Source organism: Acipenser ruthenus, chromosome 16 (genome assembly GCF_902713425.1).
Source record: "Acipenser ruthenus chromosome 16, fAciRut3.2 maternal haplotype, whole genome shotgun sequence".
In the NCBI taxonomy this organism is placed as follows: Eukaryota; Metazoa; Chordata; class Actinopteri; order Acipenseriformes; family Acipenseridae; genus Acipenser; species Acipenser ruthenus.
The window spans coordinates 33,095,885-33,116,148 of record NC_081204.1 but is presented as its reverse complement, the minus strand read 5'-3'; the positions used below and the strand labels follow the sequence as shown (position 1 = coordinate 33,116,148).

At 41.1% G+C, this 20,264-nt stretch overlaps 1 protein-coding gene across 1 annotated transcript; it reads left to right on the top strand.

Annotated features, from left to right (window-relative positions):
• Nucleotides 1-3,405: 3,405 nt before the first annotated feature.
• Nucleotides 3,406-19,211, top strand: LOC117412203 (ribosomal biogenesis protein LAS1L-like). Its single transcript, XM_034020342.3, has 13 exons — nucleotides 3,406-3,713; nucleotides 4,197-4,322; nucleotides 4,662-4,731; nucleotides 4,932-5,013; nucleotides 5,615-5,776; nucleotides 6,026-6,072; nucleotides 7,918-8,027; nucleotides 9,404-9,489; nucleotides 9,903-10,112; nucleotides 10,748-10,895; nucleotides 12,259-12,611; nucleotides 13,025-13,175; nucleotides 18,597-19,211. The coding sequence occupies exons 1-13, from the start codon at nucleotides 3,565-3,567 to the stop codon at nucleotides 18,670-18,672; spliced, it is 1,770 nt and encodes a 589-aa protein (XP_033876233.3). The 5' UTR covers nucleotides 3,406-3,564; the 3' UTR covers nucleotides 18,673-19,211.
• Nucleotides 19,212-20,264: the final 1,053 nt, after the last annotated feature.

The following is a 20,264-nucleotide window of genomic DNA, read 5'->3' as shown; positions in this document are numbered from 1 at the left end:
CTGACCTCACCCCAACACACCTGCCAGCCAGTCCTGGGACTCTCACGAGCCACATAACAATCAAGCCAAGCTGTGTGGTAGTTTTGTGATGTGAACTCGTTTGAGATCATCAAACTTACCTCATCTGAGAGAGTCTTAACCCATTAAGTACCCAATTAAGTTACAGGATTCGAGTAAGTTATCATAACAATATAGTTAAAGAGAAAATGATATGATGTATGGATACGCTTGCTTTTTTGTGTGGGGTTGTCTGTGTTTCAGTTGGCAGTAGTTTTTCACATGCAGTGGGCCTATTTCTTAGGTGCTGGACAAATATAACTGATAGAATTTGACAAATTATTCAGCTTTGAGTCAAAGATCCCGTAAGATATGGAAACTGTACACAGTATAAAAACTGTTCACACACCCACATCTACATAAGGATAAAGGTCAACATTTCATCTATGTTGTCGTCTCATAGTGAATAGTGGCCTTAAGAGGAACTGTAATGAAGCTGCCTACAGCTAATGCCAAATATTACAGCAACAGTCAATTATAGCTTCAACACTTCAACAAATTATTTCAGCAGTAAAAAGAACGCAGCACGGTTCATGTTCTCTTTCAATCTAATGTACTGTAGATAATAATTATGAAACCAATATAACTCAAAATAACCCCCACAATAAGCACAGGAGCAGCAGCAATTTGCTTCAAGTGTTCAGAGGGCACGTTGGCTGCCAGGAATTAGACAGCAGTAAATGAAACTGGGTGGTGGTACATTTCATCATCTGCTAAATATAGCCTGTTCCATTAGGGGAAACGGCTCTTTGTTTTGAAAGGGCATCTACTATATTAACAGTAACCAAGATCTCGTTTAGATACATAATGTCAGCAGTATGACAGCCTGAAGTCTCTAGTACGATATACCCATCAAGGACTGGGAGTAACATGTGCACTGCTGCTTACTTACCTAGTAACATTATGAACAGAATGTTCTATATTATCCATTTTAAGGTTCAGAGCAGCAGGGTTGAATCTGGAAGAACATGCTGTCTGAGTACCTACTATCAGCCCTCTGTCAAAGTCTGTCCGATCTGGCTGTTGTTACTCCCAGTCCTTGATGGGTATATCGTACTAGAGACTTCAGGCTGTCATACTGCTGACATTATGTATCTAAACGAGAACTTGGTCAGGTTTTTTAATTTGCAGTTGCCTGCAGGCCACAGGGAGCTCTGGTTTTATCCTGAAACCACATGACTAGGAGTTCCGAGTCTGAGGTTCTTATGGTGCTCATGATAAACTCATCCCTGAGAGACAATTACCCAGGCCAGAGCCTGACATGTGCACTCAGCATTCTAGAAGAGAACTAAAAATAACTTTTAAGATGAATATGCGCGAGGGGTTGTTCAGAACCTGTGCCTTCTGTATGCTTACACTAGAACATGCTGTTATGACAGGACACAAATGGCAGTATACAGTACCAAACATACAGATGTGGCTCTAATGCACATTCAGCTTTGAGGGATAACAACTTAGAACCAAGGGTTCAAATCAATCTTCTTACTTTTTGTAAGCATTAGAAACATTACCACTGGTTTCCCATATTGTTGTGCTGAAGATCTTGTTCTTATATATATATATATATATATATATATATATATATATATATATATATATATATATATATATATATTATATATATATATATATATATATATATATATATATATATATTATTATTATTTTAATTGGGGGGCATACAGACCCCCCACTATAGAAAACGAAAGTCTACACTTCCTTTGTCCTGGCTCAACATCACTTCCTGTGGTACTCTGGTACACCAACAGAGCATGCCTGTCTGACACAGGAAGTAAAAGTGTACCAGTAAAATGAAGTAGAATTGAAATCGCTGGGGGTTCAGAGTGTGAAGGTACTACATATTGCAGAAGGGTGCATGGATTGACTTTGCTGCCGCAGTGGTATTTAACAGTCTTTGTGCTCGGTGTTGTTAAACACTGACCTTGCTTTGAAACGCCTGGAAGTCAGGAATTATTCAAACATTGTTTCCTTTGGGGAAAGGATTTCTGGTTAACCACAAGTTTAAAGAAACTTAAACAAAGCTAGGTTTGATCTCCTGTTGATACATCGATAAAAGGTTGACCCCTTCTGGAGGAACTCGATATTGCATTAGGAATGAATCCAAAACGAGAGGACTAGTGTGAAAGCCCGGCTCAGCTTGCTGTTTTCACAGGACAGTTAGGAGTACAGAGCTGTCATCTGCACCAACTATACAGACACGAAGAAAAACCAATACCAACAAGCATGTGCCTAATAGACAGTCCCCTTCATACTGCAGTATGAGGTACCATGGTACAAGCATAGTAAAGTGTAGTGAAAGCAAGGCAAATGTCAGGTTGTAGTTTTTATTTAAAAAATATATATATATTTTGAGTCTCAAATCTTAAAGTTACTATTTTCTCATGTAGTTTCATCAGTACAGTCAACTCCATGTGGCTTAGCAGGGGTTTAATATTTTAATCCATCTGCGACCTACTCTTTATATGCGCACGCAATCAATAACACAATAGTGTGTTTCATCTATAGGTCAATAGAATACATTCCTGGTGTCTGTATAGTCATATAATTTGATGAAAAGGTTTCATGTACAGTCTGAACTTCACCACGTCCCCTAAACCCACTTTCTGTACCATACCGGTCATGTAAGGTTCACCAAAGGATATACTCCCAGAAGCCCTATTTACTGTAGATACGATCTGCTACTCATTGGCTGTGCTTACTATATCCCCAGTGGCTCTCCGTGTTTTCACAACTGCCTCAACTATTGCTATGCATTTACCGCAATATACCGCCGTCAACGTCACAGAACACTAACATTTTTGTATTCTACTATTAAAAATTCCAAAACAAGTAAACAATATACACTACATGGTTTTAATCTCACTGAAACAAAAATATATTCTTTTTTTTTTTTTTTTTTTAAATCAAGGTTATTTACCTATGCAGATTTTTTTTTTATTTTATAAATATTTCAAAAAATAATAATACTTTATAAAAAAAAAAAAAAAAAAAAAAAACCAACAGAAAGTATCAATTTATTGGTAAAACAGAAGTCTTCACAAGTGTAAAGCCTAGTTACATTACTAAAGGATATGAAGGTATTTTAATATCAGTAATCATACATAATCATTATTGTATCCAGTTCAATGCATATCCACGGCAGTATTATCTGGTTACACACTGGGAACGGTTGTCCACAGTCTGCTTCATTTACCGGACCACATTATGTAGCGCACTGACACTTCCTCCCTGATATACAACCTACCTTGTCTCATCGAATACAAAATATGTGCGTAATACATAATTCATGAGGTTTGTGGGCGTGTAAAACGACAACTTCAGAATTGATTCGACCTGCTTTCTGCCGATCTCGTTACGTCACAGTAGAAGCGGTGTGTCGCGGGTTAGGTTGCGGCTGCTGTAGTTCATGCTTTAGTTTTCATAGTAGCGTATGTGTTGAATTTGAATTCTTGAGCTCGGTTCGGTTCGATAGCAGTAATTAAAATAATGAAGAGGAAAACGTCGTCAGGGAAGGCAGGTCACGTAGTTGCTTGGATTAACAAGGCGGAATGGGACCAGGTTCTTGAATATTTATACTCTAAAGATTGCAGTTTACAGAAGTATGCTCTGCAAAGAATATCGGCATGGAGAGGAAGGTAAATCGAGTGAGAATGATGCGCCTCCAATATTGTTATCGTTAGGAAAAAAAAAACAAAAAACCTTAGAGTTGTCGCCTATTAATAAATAGTGTTAGTATTATTTAAGATGTCTGTACACTGTCGCGCTTTATAGAATACAATTGTTTTTGTTTTAAGAAGTAATGTATATTTGGAAATGTAGGTACCAGTGTATTAAATGACGTGCCATTGTAATGGTTTATTATTATTATTATTATTATTATTATTATTATTATTATTATTATTATTGGTATTAATAATAGTACTACTAATAATTATAATAATAATATCGCTACAAGATCACTGTTAGAGGTATTACAGATTATACAAACCCATTTCATTATATTTAATTTATAAGCCAACCTTCTTTTAATTTCTTCTCCAGTCACTTTCTGTTCAGTTTTCTATGCATGTATAGCCTCATGTCTATGCTGTGATCTGTCCTCTTTGTGTGACACTCAGGTACGGCAGCAGCACCCCTGTTGCCGTGGAAAGCACTGCTGACCTGGTCAGGTGTCAGGTGGCGGACGCTTCTGGACGCGGCTGTACCGAGGAGTTAGTCCTCTTGTACGGTATGGCTCTTGTAAGGTGAGATTGGAGAGAACAAATACCGCAGTCTTAAGACGCTCCCTGGTATTTTGGTTTTACTGACAGAAATGCACTGTTAAATGTTTGATTGGAATAATACTGGTACACACATTTTGATTATGTTAGATCTGCCACTGTTTAGATGCTTTAGATCCCTTCATTTAGTACACATCCTTGTGCATTTATCTGAAATATATTTCATACTAAACAATCTCATAGACCTCTATGCACTGTACTCAGAAAACAACACAGCTGGTTTATATACTTGTCCACAAATGTACAACAGTTTTTAGCTGTCAATTTGTCAAACACGCAGTAATGCCCCGTTTTCTGCTGTAGGTTTGTGAATTTAATCACTGAACGGAAGCAGAAGACAATCTCCATTCCTCTGAGACGACTGGCCAATGAGGTTCGTAGTGTAAAACAAGAAGGTGCTTTTGGATGGTGTTGATCTCTGATGCTCCCTTTTATTCGAAAGTATGTTTCGTGGTTGGTAGCTGACTACGTTTGTGTTTGTGATCTACCTTCTGAAACATCTTTTTAAGATTTGTTTCATACAATCCTTGGCATCAGCCCACTTCATAGCAGTTTAATTTTCCGTGTTTCCAGATGAACATTCCAGAGTGGATAGTGAACTTGCGCCATGACATAACTCACGGGAAACTCCCCTCCCTGAACTGGTGCAGGAAAGGTGGGTACAGCCTAGCATGAGCTTTCATTTACCTCGGATGAGACCAAGAGTGGCTGCTCTATAGTTAATGTACATTCAGATAGTATGGATGCGTCTAGTAGTTAAATAGATCAACCAATGCTGCAGAACTATTTAGACCTGTTTAGACCAGCTTGCTACAAAAAATGCATTATTGCACTTGAGAAGGTACAGAGAAGGGCAACTAGGCTAAGTATTATATGCTGTTTGAGGATATACAATAATTCAATCACTCCAGAACGATTTAGACTTCTTTACACACAGAGTTATTCATGCATGGAATAGTTTAGTACCAGCTGCAACTGTAGAAACAGTAAAAATACAATTGGATTCTGTCGCGAGGCATTCAGTTCTAACAGCGTATTAGCAACGAACACGCTTCAGTGGGTCAAACTGCCTCTTCTTGTTCACAACATATCTTGTGTGTTGTGAAAATAATAATTCATAAAATGGATTTCTTGGTTAAGATGAACCTTGACTGTGCGCACAGTCAGTGATCTGACCCAGCTGGAGTTCTGTGTGCGGTTCGGTTTCTTGATCCCAGCGGTGAACCCTTTTGTTTTCTGGCTGTGCTCTCTGTCAGGATGCGAGTGTGTTCTGGAGTGGCTGCGGCAGGAGTATTGGTCCCGGCAACTGGGAAGCAGCCTGGTGGAGCAGTGGGACTCCTCCACTGAGGAGGAGGATGATGAGGAGGAGGAGGAGGTCACTGAGCCGCACAAGAGACTCAAACACAAAGAGATCTACGGTGAGTGAAGCGTGAAATAACAGGAAATAAGTATACCAGAAAGCAGATTTTTTTTCATCAAAATTATTTGCATTAATATACAGTACATCTGCTGATAACCAAAAGACACTTAAATGGGGCAGTTGGTTGTCAGCACCCTGTGTAAAGTATGCAAAGGGCTTCTGAGCCAATCAGTCTTTTGTGTTTGTTTAAATAAATCTTACCATTATTTTTGGGGTGAGAAATAATAATTTATTTTATTTTTTTTAGAAAAAGCTAGAGAATTGTTGGTGTCCTATGAAAATGAACAGTTTCAGGTAATTCATAATTTTATATTTATATTCTAAATTAGCAGTAAGTACTGCAAGCCTTTGCTTTGTGCTGTGGGTAACCTGTATTGTATTTGTAAAAATAATGTATTGCCAATACAGTAAAACTATTTTAAAAACAGACCATATTAGGAAAACTTTGGTTGAAGCAAATGAATGCATTACGCTTGCATGCTACATGGGATATGGTTGTTGGTGAATATTGTCAGTCTTTCCCTGTCTTCCACGTTCTCGTTTTGATTTATTCGGCAATGCATGCAGTTGCAATAATACAACAGCAGGTGGTGCTATAGACATTTGATTACAAATAACTTGTCATAACTCAGAAAGAAGCTGGTGTTCCAGGCTTATCCTCACCCAAGCCTAAATCTCATCCCGAGTCAGGCAAATTCTCACCCAGTATTCTGTCCAGAGAGGGTGAACATTAGCCCGGGACAGTTCTCACCCAGTATTGTTTGTTGTTCCCTGTACCGAAGCCACCTGTAACTGTTGCTGCCGTCTTGAGAAGGTCAACTCAGTCACAGTCAGGCTTTTGGGATCGTGGTATGCTTACAAAGATATTAAACAGGTGAAAATAGATTCGCTCTCTGTAGCGCTGGAGAAAAAACTCCAAAAAGCCTTCAATGCAAAAACATGAAGTTCTTTTTATTTATACATTGGATGAGACATTTTGGTTCATGCTGATACTTGTGCAACTGTCAATACTATGAGGCCGATGTTTTAAGCTTACTGGGTTGTACGCTACCAGTTGTACACTACATTGGAGCTATCCAGTTATCCAGGACCTTTCTGTAGCACAGGTTTGTGAGGGTTTATGGAATCTGAGCCATGGTGGTGACTTTTGACCTCACTTCTAATTTGTGCCCACTGATTATTTTTGCTGAGAGGTGAGAATCGACACAAGCTCTTTGCTTGTGGGGAGATGTTTCTCGCTCGTCTGGCTTGCCAGCTAGAGAGCTGTTGGAGGCTTCAGCTTTGTGGTAAAAGAAACGAGGTGCTGAGAAGACAGGCGGCAGTGAGAAAGCACCGAACAGTTCTCACTTCCTTAATCAGGGGTAGATATCGCCATGACAACAGGCTCAAAGAACAGTGCAAACCCAGTATTTGGAAACTCTCCCCTCAGTGTCTTCATTTAGAAGCATAGTGCCAGAATGAGGGCTTCCCGGAACAGCCCATGAATTCTCTCACCCCCTCACTCCCTGAGCACGTAGAGTTTCTTTGGTAGCTGCTGCTTGATTTATAACCTTCCCAAACGTCTTGGGCCAATGGGTTATTTATTACTTGAGTGAGTGTCGTTATCACAACCAACCACATGACGCACAGTGGTGTGTGGGAGAGGGAGTGGGAGCGATGAAACACAGGAGAGCATTTCAGAACGGGAGATTTCTCTGTGAAAGCTGGGGACTGTGTTTGTATTCTGAAAAAAGGCGGTGGTAGTGGTGGGGGGGGGTGGGGTGTAAAAAATGTCCTAGGTGTCAGTTTAGTTATTATTCCATAGACTGCTTATTGTCTTCCAGTTGACAGTCTGGTCTGTTTATTTTAGTTGGAAGGAGATCGACTTTTTTGGATTGTGAAAAATGAAGGGAAGTGGAGGGGAGAGAGGGAGTCGGGCAAGAATGAATGCCTGCCTCAATTCTACAGAGAAGAGCTTGTTTAAAATGAGTGAACAGTCAACAGCATATTAAAACAAATCACATGAAATGAAAACAGGCATGATCAGAAGTGGGTTGTTTTGTTTGTTTTCAGTGTGTCAGTTGTATGGCTGTTTGATTTCTTGGAATGAAATGTAGTTGAACTCCTCCCTGCCCTTCTCCACCCCACCCCCACTGCAAGGTCCTAGCTGAGCTGCAGAAGGAGAACAAGGTAAAGAAGATGTGGCCCTGCCCCTCCTCCGAGCTGGAGTGGATCATGATGCAGATCAAAGACTTTGCTCCTGAGAACAGGTATACACAGCTCGAAAGCAAGGAATGAGGCTTCAGTTTGAGAGCTTGTTTGGGGAAATAACTTCACAAAACACAGTCAATTCATTTATTTTTGCTAGCGTTCCACCACATGTACGGTCTTACAGGGCTGTTGCGCTTCGTTTTAATAATAAAATGGACAATAAAGAAAGTTTGTTCTTAAATCGTAACTGATTGCTTGACTGTGCTGCAGTGCTGTCAATGCTGTGAGGTTGGAACTTCTGTCCTAGAAAGTAGAAGCCACTGGCGTACGTCATCTAGAGGGAATGGTGCTGCTACAGATCCCTTGCTTCAGTTAGCTGATTTAAAGTTCAGTGCCTGAATATCAAAAGGTAATGTGATTCTGTTTTTTTAACCTGGGCTCGGGGGAGATTAAGCAATGTTCCCTGGCTGCTAGGAAGAGAAGTGATTAGTTTGCAGGAATAGATAACAGTGGCGTAGGTGCACTCATTGCTAATTACAAGCCGGGTAGCGCAGTCTTGCTGTTATCTTCAACTTCGTTTGATTTGCTTTGTGCTGATGGTGTTCACTCTGGGCTGTTTCCACAGCACATGTCCTCCTACGCTGCACAGCATACCATTGATTATTAACTTACTGTGGGGAATCCCACTATGGAAACCAACCAGCCCCCCCCCCCCCCCCCCCCCCCCCACTGTGCACTGCGTACATTGCAAGAAGTAGTTGTTCTTGGTAGAAAGAATCCAAGAATTACAATCAAGACGGAACAACAGTGTATGTCTGTCTGCTCGTCGTGTGGCAGTGTGGAAAACATGCAGTTTATCTTACTGCTCAGTGAAAGCTGATTTGGAAGAGCAAGGGGTTTTTCTCACTGCTCGCTGTGCCTTCGGTTTCATCCTCTGTGGTTCATGAGGTTAACTGTCATAAGTTTCATTAATTGTTATGTCAGGCTTTTGGTGTGGAGTTGAAATCTCTAAAAATAATAAGCTCCCTTTTTCGATATGTGTCGAGGTGAATTAAATCATTTTCAGTATTGCTTAAAACAAACTAACTGGTTTAACAGCCCCCCGAATAAGAACCCCTTCTCATTCCTTTTTTTAATTTATATTTTTAAGAAATTGAACCTTCTCTGGATAGCCTCAAGATACTTGACCAACTAAAATATTCACTCAGCAGGCTGTCTCGATGGCTTTATTATTAGAGAGAGAAAACATATATGTTATGTGATGTGTACAGGTAAATATCACAGAATGTATGTGCGCAGCAAGCACGATGCAGAACAAAGGGAGCAGCTTCATATGTGAAAGAGGTGTATTGGTCTGCCTGGGAGAGCAGGAAGTGGTCCTGAGCGCTGACTCCAGGGGCTCATGCAGTTCACTGAGATTCCTGCTGTCTTGCAGGGAGGCTCTGGCTGAAGTGCTTCTGGATGATGGATTTCTCATCCCAACCGCTGAACAGCTGGAGTCCTTACAAATCCACCCTTCAGGTAAGACCGGGCAATTAGGGGTTTAAGCAGCAAAATATTTAAAAAAATACAGTAGTGTGTAAATTTATTAGAAAACCCCGCCCCCCCCCCCCCCCATTGCTTCTGTTTTGTTGTGCCTATGAAATCCAACCACTGGAAAATTGTCAAAATAGGCAAATTCATGATTTTGACTTTTTTTAGCAGTTGTTTTAGATGCCTAATTAAGCGCAAAGTGGTTCTGAAATCCACACACGAGTGCCTGTTGTTTCTATACTGCTGATTACTGATCGAAAATTGAAATTCTCACACCGAGGTTTCCATGCAGATGGGTGTATAAAGGACATAAATTACCATTCTTGAGGTGTTCCAGTAAATTTGCACACTACTGTACAAAAACAATCACACCCATGTGTACTGTCCCCATTAACTTGCAGACAATGCTGAGTTATCGATGCCGTGTGTCCCTCGTGTGTTCGTTCAATTCTGGCACCCCCTGCTGAAGCTGCTGCACTCCCAGGTGTTCACCCAGATGTTGCTGGAGAAGCTGTTTGCTGAGCTGCAGCTGTGTACAGAGACCTCTGCACACAGGATCCAGTACATCACAGGCTGGATCACTGACATCCTGACCTGCAATCACAGAGCAGGTACCTCCACGACTTCACCAGAGCGACTGTCTGAACCTGCTAGGGGGTTATAGGTCCTTGCACTGAAGAAGGCACTAGCTGAATCGTTTGTCTGCTTGACATTCTTATAGTTTTACCTGTTGTATATCTTTGAAGATTAAAATTGTGTAACATTTCTCGCTAACCTCTGCTAGCTGTAATCTACTGCAAAAGGGCAATCCGTCCTTCAGGAAAGCAAGTAGGGTTCCTGCTAAATGTAGTTCAGTTCAGCAGTTTATTCAGTTTAGTACAATGCATATGTGTATATCATTCTCTATAGCAGGTCAGAGAAGTCTGTGTACAGCATAACTTTTAGTGTAGTCTTAATTCATCACACAATTTACTCTTAATATATCGGACTATCAAATAAAGCTGGGAATATGGGATGTGAAGTTGGTGTGTGTGTGAATCGTTTTCTGAAAACGCTGCCAGTGAATAGATGAGTCAGCTAGTAACACCGCTTGGTTTGGTTTCCGTCTCAACCACAATATGAAGGAATTTACACCCAAGTCAGAATCACATTATTGAGAATGACGATCTTTCTGATGCAAGCCCTTTTAAAGGCTGCAGGGTGTTGATGTCACTGACTCCTCTTGCTGCGATTCCTATTCCTTTAGGCAAAGCGCAGAAAGGTCTCTCTCGCAGCCAGAAGGAGACAAGGGGTAAATTCCAGCTGTTTGCAAACCAGGTTCGACTGCAGTGGCAGAAACTCCTGACATTGTGCCTGGCTGCCCCGTGCCTGGCCTCCCCCTACATGCTGCAGCAGTAAGTACCCTGTTTATTACCAACGATTCATAGCCAACGTCCCACAGTAAGACACCTGTCTGTCCTGTAGTTAACTATCAAACCAGAACTAAAATGGGAGGTTTACGACTATGACCATAGTAGGTAATCGGATGAATTATCAAATCATAGCAAACATAATGATAACAATAAGGCTTGATTTAAAGGCTTGATGTAACAAAAAATTGTGTTTGTGACGTATTAACCCTTTAAATATCTTATTTCCAATATAGCGTGCCCAAGGTGGGATATGTTTTTATTTTTTATGACTGACTTTTTTGATTCTCCCCCCCTCTGCTCGAGTATGCATGTACATCTGTTTATCTGCAGCAGTAAACATGATTTAGGATGCCTGCTTTGAAAGGCACTATTGTACATCAAGGGCATTTTTAGATGATTTCATGATTTAAATGAGTTGTACTAGCCTTGTTTTACTGAATTTGCAGTTCAGTGTGCTGTTCCAACCTAATCCAATTAATTAATTTAACACTTCCAGTCCTGAATTTTGTCGAGCTGAACAAGGAACTCCTTTTAATGAATGAGAACAGGACAAAATGATCATATATTTCTACACTACCTCAGACTGGGACCTAGGAGTCCTGTGAGGTTCTAATGTGATTTCCAACCGCATATGTTAACATACTGCGTTAAGATAGGGACTGAAAGGGTTCATATTAGCCATGTCGGGCTGTCCTTGACGTCAGTTGGTGCTCCAGCCAGGAATGGAACTGTTTCAGTGGTGTGAACTACAGTTCAATCCCTGAATTGGTATGCAGACTGCACATCCCCTGTTGCTCAGCTCCATGAGTATCGAGAAGAACGTGAGTCACTGGGTAGCTCTGTGCCTTTGGGATTCAAACGATGACTTGCAAGTATGGTGCTTTCAGTTATAGGGACAGGTGGCTTAGTCAGAGGGAAAAAGCTTGTCTAGGTTTTTCATTAAAAAGAAAAATAATTTGCCTTCTGTTGAAATCCCTGGAGCACTCTCTCTAGATGTAGTGAATTGGTGAAATTTATATTTCGCTCTTTCAAAATCCCAAAGAAACCACATTCTGAAACATAAGGCCAGAATTAAAGAGGTCAATCTAATTTGCAATGTTTGTTTCTATAACAAATTGTATCAAATATATCGTGCAAAGGAAACCAATTCATAGATGGTATCTAGCGTGCAGAAGATTCTTTTCTCTCCTTTGTTTAGAAGAGAATTTGATGCCGCTGGGGGTCATTAAACTTGGGTTTGAATTTTAAAACCCTACTTAAACACGAGAAGCTCTAATAAATATTCTGTTGGTTCTGCAAATCCCATAGAAGTTAAGTTTGACGCGTAACAATGTTAATCCTGCAGGATCCTGACAGACATGGACAAGCCTCTCCCCCTCGACACACAGCAGCGGCTGCTCCACCTGTGCTGTATCTACACACAGCCAGGAGAGGGCGCCAGCCCTTCAATGGACACTGACCAGTGGGAGGAGGAGCCAGTCCACACACTGGAGAGTCTGCAGAGGAGGATCATGCAGGAGCCGCCGTACAGAGCCAGGGGCCCAGTGCCCCAGCCAGCCAGCCCAGCCTCTCGACTCAACGCAGGGGAGCGAGTGACTGTCCAGGGGCCCTCACAGGACCTGCATGAGCAGCTGAGCCCAGAGGTCATAGCTGAGAGAATGGCAGCACTGAAAGGGTCACCGTGGCAGATATGCACAGGTATGCACAGCTGCTTACAACCCATAATTTGCTTCAAGAAGCTGCTTGATGAGATTCTGGGATCAATAAGCTACTAACAACCAAACGAGCAAGATGGGCTGAATGGCCTCCTCTCGTTTGTAAACTTTCTTATGTTCTTATGTATAAACCTTGTGTTTCAATACTGAACCATCAGTCAGGCTGGTTCTTTGTCCGGCTGTTGAATTTCTTGCAGGAAACTTTATTTCACCTCTGGAAAAGTGTGGTGATTGTTGCTGCATATTTTTCTTTGTGTACCGTCCCAGTAATGGAAATAAGAGTTTAAGACCTCCACACCTTAACTTGTTACCTATACACTGTGGCTAATCAAGCTCGTAGTGAAAACTTTGAATCTGTGTCCATATCTTTCTTTATTTTTTTTATTTTTTTTTAAGATAATGTGAAATGGAAGGATTTCCCTCTGGGTAAAGTGCCTGGTCAGTCTGATGACCCCAGCTGTCTCCTGCTGGACAGTTACTCCACAATGTCTGTGCTGGAGCAGCCTGTGGACGTGGAGCGGACAGCCCTTCGCAGTGCAGCCCCCAGGTAAGCACCGCCGCTTTGAGCTGAAAGAGACGGCAGATAGAAAAGGCATGGCCTGCAAGTTCTGTCACAAAGCATTTCATCTCATTTGCTTTTATTTGCATACAACTGCCTTTTTTTATTTATTTTTTTATTTAATTTTATTATTTGTTTAAATTGTTATTAAAGAAAATAACATTTTTCTCCAGGGCTGCTTTTGGTGACATAAACTATTGTTTCATCTGCTGTATCCTCACTGATTTTTAATTTCATCACTTTTTAAAAAAATTTTCAGCTTCAGGCTTTTTGTGTGTGAATCGTGCGAGAGGATCCCTAGAGCGTTGATGGTTGTTTTTTTTTTTTTGCTGCAGTCAGGGGAGCGGGAACTAGGGGTGCTGGGGGTGCGTCTTGAAGTACTGGGATGCACCTGCTGGTGCAATGGTAAACCCTGCTTGTTTCGGGAATCTTATAGCTGTGTGTGCATAATAGACCAATCAGCGCTGACTGTCACAGCAGGAGCAGGATATTTTATAAATCACACAGTTGCAATCTCACACGAGTCAGTTAGTAGTTGGAACGCATTAGAAGCTTGTGTACAGTAGAACAATTATTGAAGAGGTCCCAAAGAATGCCACAAACTGGGGGTGCTGCTTTGTGGAGCAATTCTAAAAACACACTTGTACAGGGCAGGGGGCAGAGGCAGGGGCAGTGCCAGTTTCCAGTCTGACAGTGAAAGCAGACTGACCTTTTCTAACACTGTAAACAGGAACATTGTGGGCTTTGATAGTGCAGGCTGGAGGCAGCGACAGTTAGAGCTGTAGGTGGGGGAAGCCTTCAGTCTTCAGTGTGGCACAAAACTGCATATTTTCTAGCGTGGCTGCTGTAGATGAGATTACAGTCCGCTTGCCCATCCTGGATAAGTGACCTTGCCTTTTGTAAAACCATATGCCTAGTTAGAGTTCAAACGAATGTTAGAGTCTGAAGTGCACAATACAGGACTAGCTGTGGTGGTCTTCACAGAGGGACTCCACTGTACATCGATGGAATCTAAGCAAGATTTCAACAGGAATAATAAAAAGGGTTTGTATTTATAAGGCAGCTCATCTTTGAAATGCTCTTTTATTGGTATCCCTCTGTGGCTTGCACAGGCCTCTGTGTGGGTGGGGTGCTGCCCCGGTTCCTTCTGGTATTGAGATTGACTGTGCTGTGGGTTTCAATGAGCCGCTCTGATACCTGTGACTGACAGACCACAGCAACCCAGGTGTGCTCTCTGCTGCACCGTCATTGGCTGTGCTTCGTTACCAGCTAATCCTAACAGGATCTACTCACGTCAAGGTTATTTAACTACCATGTGTCTGTTTCGAAGCAAGCCGTTCAGTCTGTGGTCTTTGATTCGTGACCCTCGCAACACCCCCCTCCCACATACACACATACATCTCCCACTCAACATAAAAGCCCAGAGAAAGTTCTTCTCTGGTTTCTATTTTCGTCTGTTACTGACATTGAACAAAGAAGAAAAGTGCAGAAAAAGGAAACTGTTCTGACGTTCGAGAAGCAGCTGCTTCCTGTAGAAATCACCCAGAAACATCAAGAGATTACCCAGAGAGAGAGAGAGAGAGAGAGAAGGGGGGGGGGGAATCATCCCCCCTGCCCAACACGTGAACCGACCACAGCAACACTGACATGAGGCGAGTGGGGGAGACGCTTTTGCAAGTGTTCTTGGAAATGGGATAAAGACACTTGAACTGGGGTACACAGTAAATGTGTCCTGCCCATTTTCACATGTATGGCTTTAAGAGATGCAAACATAAACATTTACAAGCGTTAAAGGTTCTCTACGACGGTGGCAGTGTTCCTCGTCCTCTCCCTCCAGCTACCGTCCCTGATGTGGGAACCCGTGTGACTGCATTGCAGATGTATCAACATCATACCCCGCCCTTGCTTAGCTTTGTTTCTTGAATGATAGTAGTAACCCTCCGTAATGATTGAGACGTCCCTACACATCCCACACCAGAGATCCCTCAGTTATCCAGGGTTTCATGTGTCTAATGAGCAGGAGCATGTCAGGGCTGCTGCTGTGTAGGTGGAAGGCAGCAGCAGTGCTGAGCAGTATGAAGCTGCATTCCCCCCACAGCCTGGCTATCTGACAGTGTGGGGGAGCTTGGAGGAAACACACTCCAGGATCTCGATCAGTGTGGGATCACACTCGGGGAAGACCTCTCTCTCTCTCTCTCTCATTATATTCCATTTGAAGGCATCTCTGGGGAATGATGTGGGCCCACGCTGGTGTTGATGAGATGACGTTTTTTAGATGACGGTTTGGTTTTTTTGTTTTTTGCACTTCGGTAGAACTAGCACTGTACAACAATTTCCTTTTAATTATCCAGCCATGAAAAATAGTTTGAAATGGCTCATTTACAGGATAAATAAAGATGAATGGTTTTTGTAGCCCTAATATTTGTATGGTGTTGCAGATGGGATATATTGAAGTCATTTGTGTTTGTTTAAGGGAGAGATTGCCGTACTTTTGTGAAACACATTACATGCACAGTAATGATGCATGTGCCAGTCGACAGGAATTGGTGTGGACTGAATACCGAGTCCTACAGCTGGTTGTGCTTACATGTACATACAAATTGTACCATTCTTAAAATAGACAGCGTCTCTTACGGTTGACTTTATTATAATGTCTTTCTTCTTCCAACCCTTGGTAGACCCATAGCAAATACGTAATTTGCTTTAATCCGTGAAAGAGTTATTGATTTACATAATTGCACATCAATTTGAAAAAGTGAAAGCAATTCTACCTGCTGTAATATTCTTTTTTAGAAGATCTTGGCTTCAGTCTTCTGGTGCTCCCATAATGTCCCTGTTTTTCTTTTAAATCGGAATTGTTTTTGGGGACATGTATACAGATAAAAACAAGACCTTTTTATTTTATATTTTATGGGTGATTTGCTGTGGTATTAGTACTGCATTACAATGTAATTATAAATACATGAATTCAGGAAAGTAGTCTCAAAGGTGTTCAAGCAAGAGCCCTGTGAATGTTCGGTTACTCTTTACAAAAGAATAAAACAAATGTAATGAAGTGTTCAGACTGGCTCTAAATGTTCCTGTCACCCCCCCCCCCCCCTCTTTGCATAAGAGCCCCGGCAGGCAGCAGAGCCCACTCTGTTCTTGAGAGTGATTGGGCTTCCTCTGCCATCGGAGAAACTGCTTGTTGCTAAATCCTGCATTTCCTCTCCCCTGCGTAACTGGCCAGTTAACTCATGCACACATGAGCAGCACATGATCCTTGTATCGTACCCCATTGAGAGATTTTCATACTTTATCACCTGGGGTTTGAAACAACACCAGACCCTATGCTATAAAAAAGTGACCTAAAACTAATTTCACTACTGAAGAGGTTGAGAAGAACTTCTAGTCAAAACGTTTGTCAAAGAAAAGATTAGCCCTGCATGTCCTTGTCACGAGAAGAATATTTCCCAATCACTTTCCTTATTTAACAGAATAAACAAGAAACGTACATGCATTTAGCCTCCATATTTCTGTGATAACTAAAAAAAATAAAATAAAACAACTTAAATGGCATCGGGGGGGGGTTGGATTCCTGCATAACTGCCTGTACCACTTGTCTGTCGGCTGTTGTATTATTTGGCAGATGAAAGGCCTTTCTTTCATCCTGGTTCAAGGATTCAGAAACCACAAACATGAAAATGCTGACGAAACCAAAAAAGCTCTGCAGTCTTACCTGCAGTCTGTAAACGAGGAATTACGATCAGGTGTAACATCAACTGGTATTGCTTTAGGTGCCAGAAAGGGAGACATTTAGATTTCACAAAAGTAAGAATAAAACTATTAAACGATTTCTCGCGTGACCCACAAAGAACAATTCCCAAGGATCTGGGAGAACATGCACAGAAAGAGAGCAAACTGGGCCTTGAAGACAATGCATTTCCCTAAAATGGCTTTTCCAAGTTGTTGACCAGTGTTTCGATATTATTAGCAGTTGCTAGGAGACCAGTAGGAACACAGAGCAGTGAGTGGGTGGAAAGTAACTTTATTAAATGGGGTTGAGGCTGGCTGTTGCGTGTGCCTGGAGTGGAGGTGCGTCATGCTCGGTCTGTAGAGAATGCCCTCGAGTGAAGAGCCTGTCTGGAGATGGCTCAGATTATTGTTGGATGTGGGAGTTACTAAAACGTTCCTTAAACGTCATACAGTCTTTGTACAATCTACCGAAACATATTTCTTGCACATTGTTCAGAACACGACAAGGCTGGTTTCACAGACCCTGCTTTTATCACTTGTCTTGGACAACCTTATAATATTAGTTGGTCCAAGATTAGTGATAATCGTGGGCCTGTGAAACCAGCCTTCCTAAATTCTTGCGAATGTGCATTGAAAGTTTAAAAGTGACGGTTGCAACTGTGTACTGGTGTCGTGCTAAGGTGAGTCTTGTTAGCACACTCAGTGGGAGTCTGAATGTATTACACAATATTGGCATTCATTCGTTCAGTCCTGTTTTGCTCTCGTCATGATGATGCCAGTGTGATTCTGCAATCCCAGGGTAATTGTTAGCAAACAAAGGTGATCTACAGAGCTGCTCACCAGGAAGCTTGCCGTGGATAATAGGGTGTTTTTTTTGTGAATGAAGGGAGAGGCATTTCATTATTGTGCGGGTGTAATGGATTTTTTATAGGGTTGGGCTTTTTTTATTGTTTTTATTAACTTTGGTGCATTGTATAATCCAGATCAATTCAAGAAGCTGCATGTTTAATCAAGGTCCTAGAGTATTTGTGCTGGAGTGACAAAGAAGCAGCACTGCAGTGTACCTTGTGAGGGAGTATTAGAGTATTATCGGTACACTTTGTTGAGTTGACTTGCCTTTTTCTAGTCTGTAAATGGGGTTGTCATTCATCCACAATGGGCTCTTGCTTTTGCACACTTTCTTTAGCCATGTAATCTTCTGTCGGTGAGGACTGTCTTTGGTATAGAGTACGAGCAGCAGTACAGAAGAGAACAATCTTTTGATTCAGAGTTCAGAGCCAGTGTGCTCCAAATTGGCTCTGCCTAAACTACTTGCTAAACAATCACGAGGACGACGTCCTTAGGAGAGAGGTCCATTGCAGGGTTGTTGTTTTTAAATTTAAGAATGTGATTGCTACTGGGCAATGCAAAATAAATGAAAGAAGAGCGAGCAGTGTTTAATACCCAGCAGTTTCAGATCCTTGTTTGATTTCACAGTGATGTCTTGAGATCTGTACCTGTATGATGCTGAGCATGAACGACACATTCTTGAGCCCGGTGACCACGTTCGCACTTCATGATTAAAAAGGCTTAAGCTTTATTAGTTCTTGTTAAATAAGCCTGGTGGCTCTTAAGTTTTATGATTGTGGCCTCTCCTTGTATTAATAAAATGGTAACTTTTCGTTTCCGTTGCAGCCGTGGAATCTCGGAAGGCCTCCTGTGGACACAAAGTGATCTTCACAAACTAAAAGGTGGCTTGCAGCTTTTCTAGAAGAAGAATAAGAAGAGGAGGAGGAGAAATGCTTCATTCACAGGCAGAAGGGGGACGTATGTGCTCTGAATACAGCAGTTGCACAGAGCAATGCCTTCTACAGCCGGGGGTTTCCTACACAGAAACAAGCCTGGCTGCAGCAGTGACTTGCTCCAGATTCCACTCTTTCTTGTGCTGTAAAAGCTGGTTTGCTTGTTCTCCGGTAGCCCTGCAGACTTGTAGATTTGTCGATTTACCTGCTTTCAGTGTCTGGGTTATTGCGTGTACTTGTTAACACCTTTCTGTCATAACAAAGCTCAAAAGCTTTTTTTTTTATAGGACACTTGATGCAGTTGTGCTTGATTAAGTTTGAGAAACAGATTCTCCGACAAGCCTGGCCTCTTTCAGCTCCTTTGCCTAGCTTCTAACAAGACAATACTGTTTCTAAGAAAATCCCACCACAATGTTTTGATTAAGACTGCACAACAACATTTTGCTATTTATTTGCTGTTGTCTTTGTATACGTTAGGTGCAATCAATAAATTATATTTCCCCCTTTATTGCTTGGTTTGCTGTGCCTCGAAATACCTACACTATGGACTATTATGTTGTCCGAGGAGGACCATTGGATTTCACCAGCTGCGTGGTTGTTTTTTTTTTTTTTTTTTTACAAGAACATTGTATTTACTGGACCTGTGTGGTATTCAAATGAGTTTTCATTTTCTTTATTACAAGTTTAAAGTTAATGGATAAGTAATTGTTTGTCAACAAACTTTAAACAACATCCTGTCAGATATTGGCATTTGAGTTTAGAATACCCTAGTAGAACTACTGTATTATTATTATTATTGTTATTATTATTATTTTGTTTTCTTTTTTAGCAACATGATGAAAAAAATGTTTGAACTGTTTTTTTTATACAAAAAACAGAACTGAGAATAAAGCCTTCTTAAAGATTCCAGTTAACTGTTAACAATTAGTACTGTAACTATAGACCTGTGGGATGCATTTTGTATCATAGTGTCATAGGACAGCAGATGTCTGTGTATGAGGGAACTGCCGTAGGATTACATATGAATACAGATATGTGGTATGATAGTATTGGCTGCTTTAACTGTATGACATTTCCTTACAAAAGTCTAGAGTATTCCTGTTAAGTGAAATATCTTTGCACCTTGTGATTTAGAAATTGGACCTTTTATATCAATGGCAACACATTAAACAGTATTTTCAGAGAAGAATGCAGAAAGAAAATGTCAAATATGTACGCACGCGTGTGTATATATACATATTTATTTTAAAACAAAATCTTGTTACATCACTTAATATTTCGTACACATTCAATAGCAATAAACCAGGTGCATATGGTAGCACAAAACAACTATTTTAATAATTAGTTTAACATGGTATATTTTAATTTACTTTTAAAGAGCAATGTTCACTTCATGCTAAAACACAGAATGCAGGCATTTATTAAAAAGTAATTGTCTTATTAAAAGGAACTAGCAGTACTTAAACACTAAAATGACTACCACATTCAACTTACAAACTTTTTCTTGAAGAAAAAAAAAAAGCACCTGTTCATTTTCAGTGTCATGAAGTTAAACAGTATG

Coding starts and splice junctions, on each gene's coding strand:
- LOC117412203 (XM_034020342.3), top strand. CDS start 3,565: ATGAAGAGGAAAACGTCGTCAGGGAAGGCAGGTCACGTAGTTGCTTGG. Junction 5,014..5,614: donor CCTGAACTGGTGCAGGAAAG/GTGGGTACAGCC, acceptor GCTCTCTGTCAG/GATGCGAGTGTGTTCTGGAG. Junction 10,896..12,258: donor TCCCCCTACATGCTGCAGCA/GTAAGTACCCTG, acceptor TTAATCCTGCAG/GATCCTGACAGACATGGACA.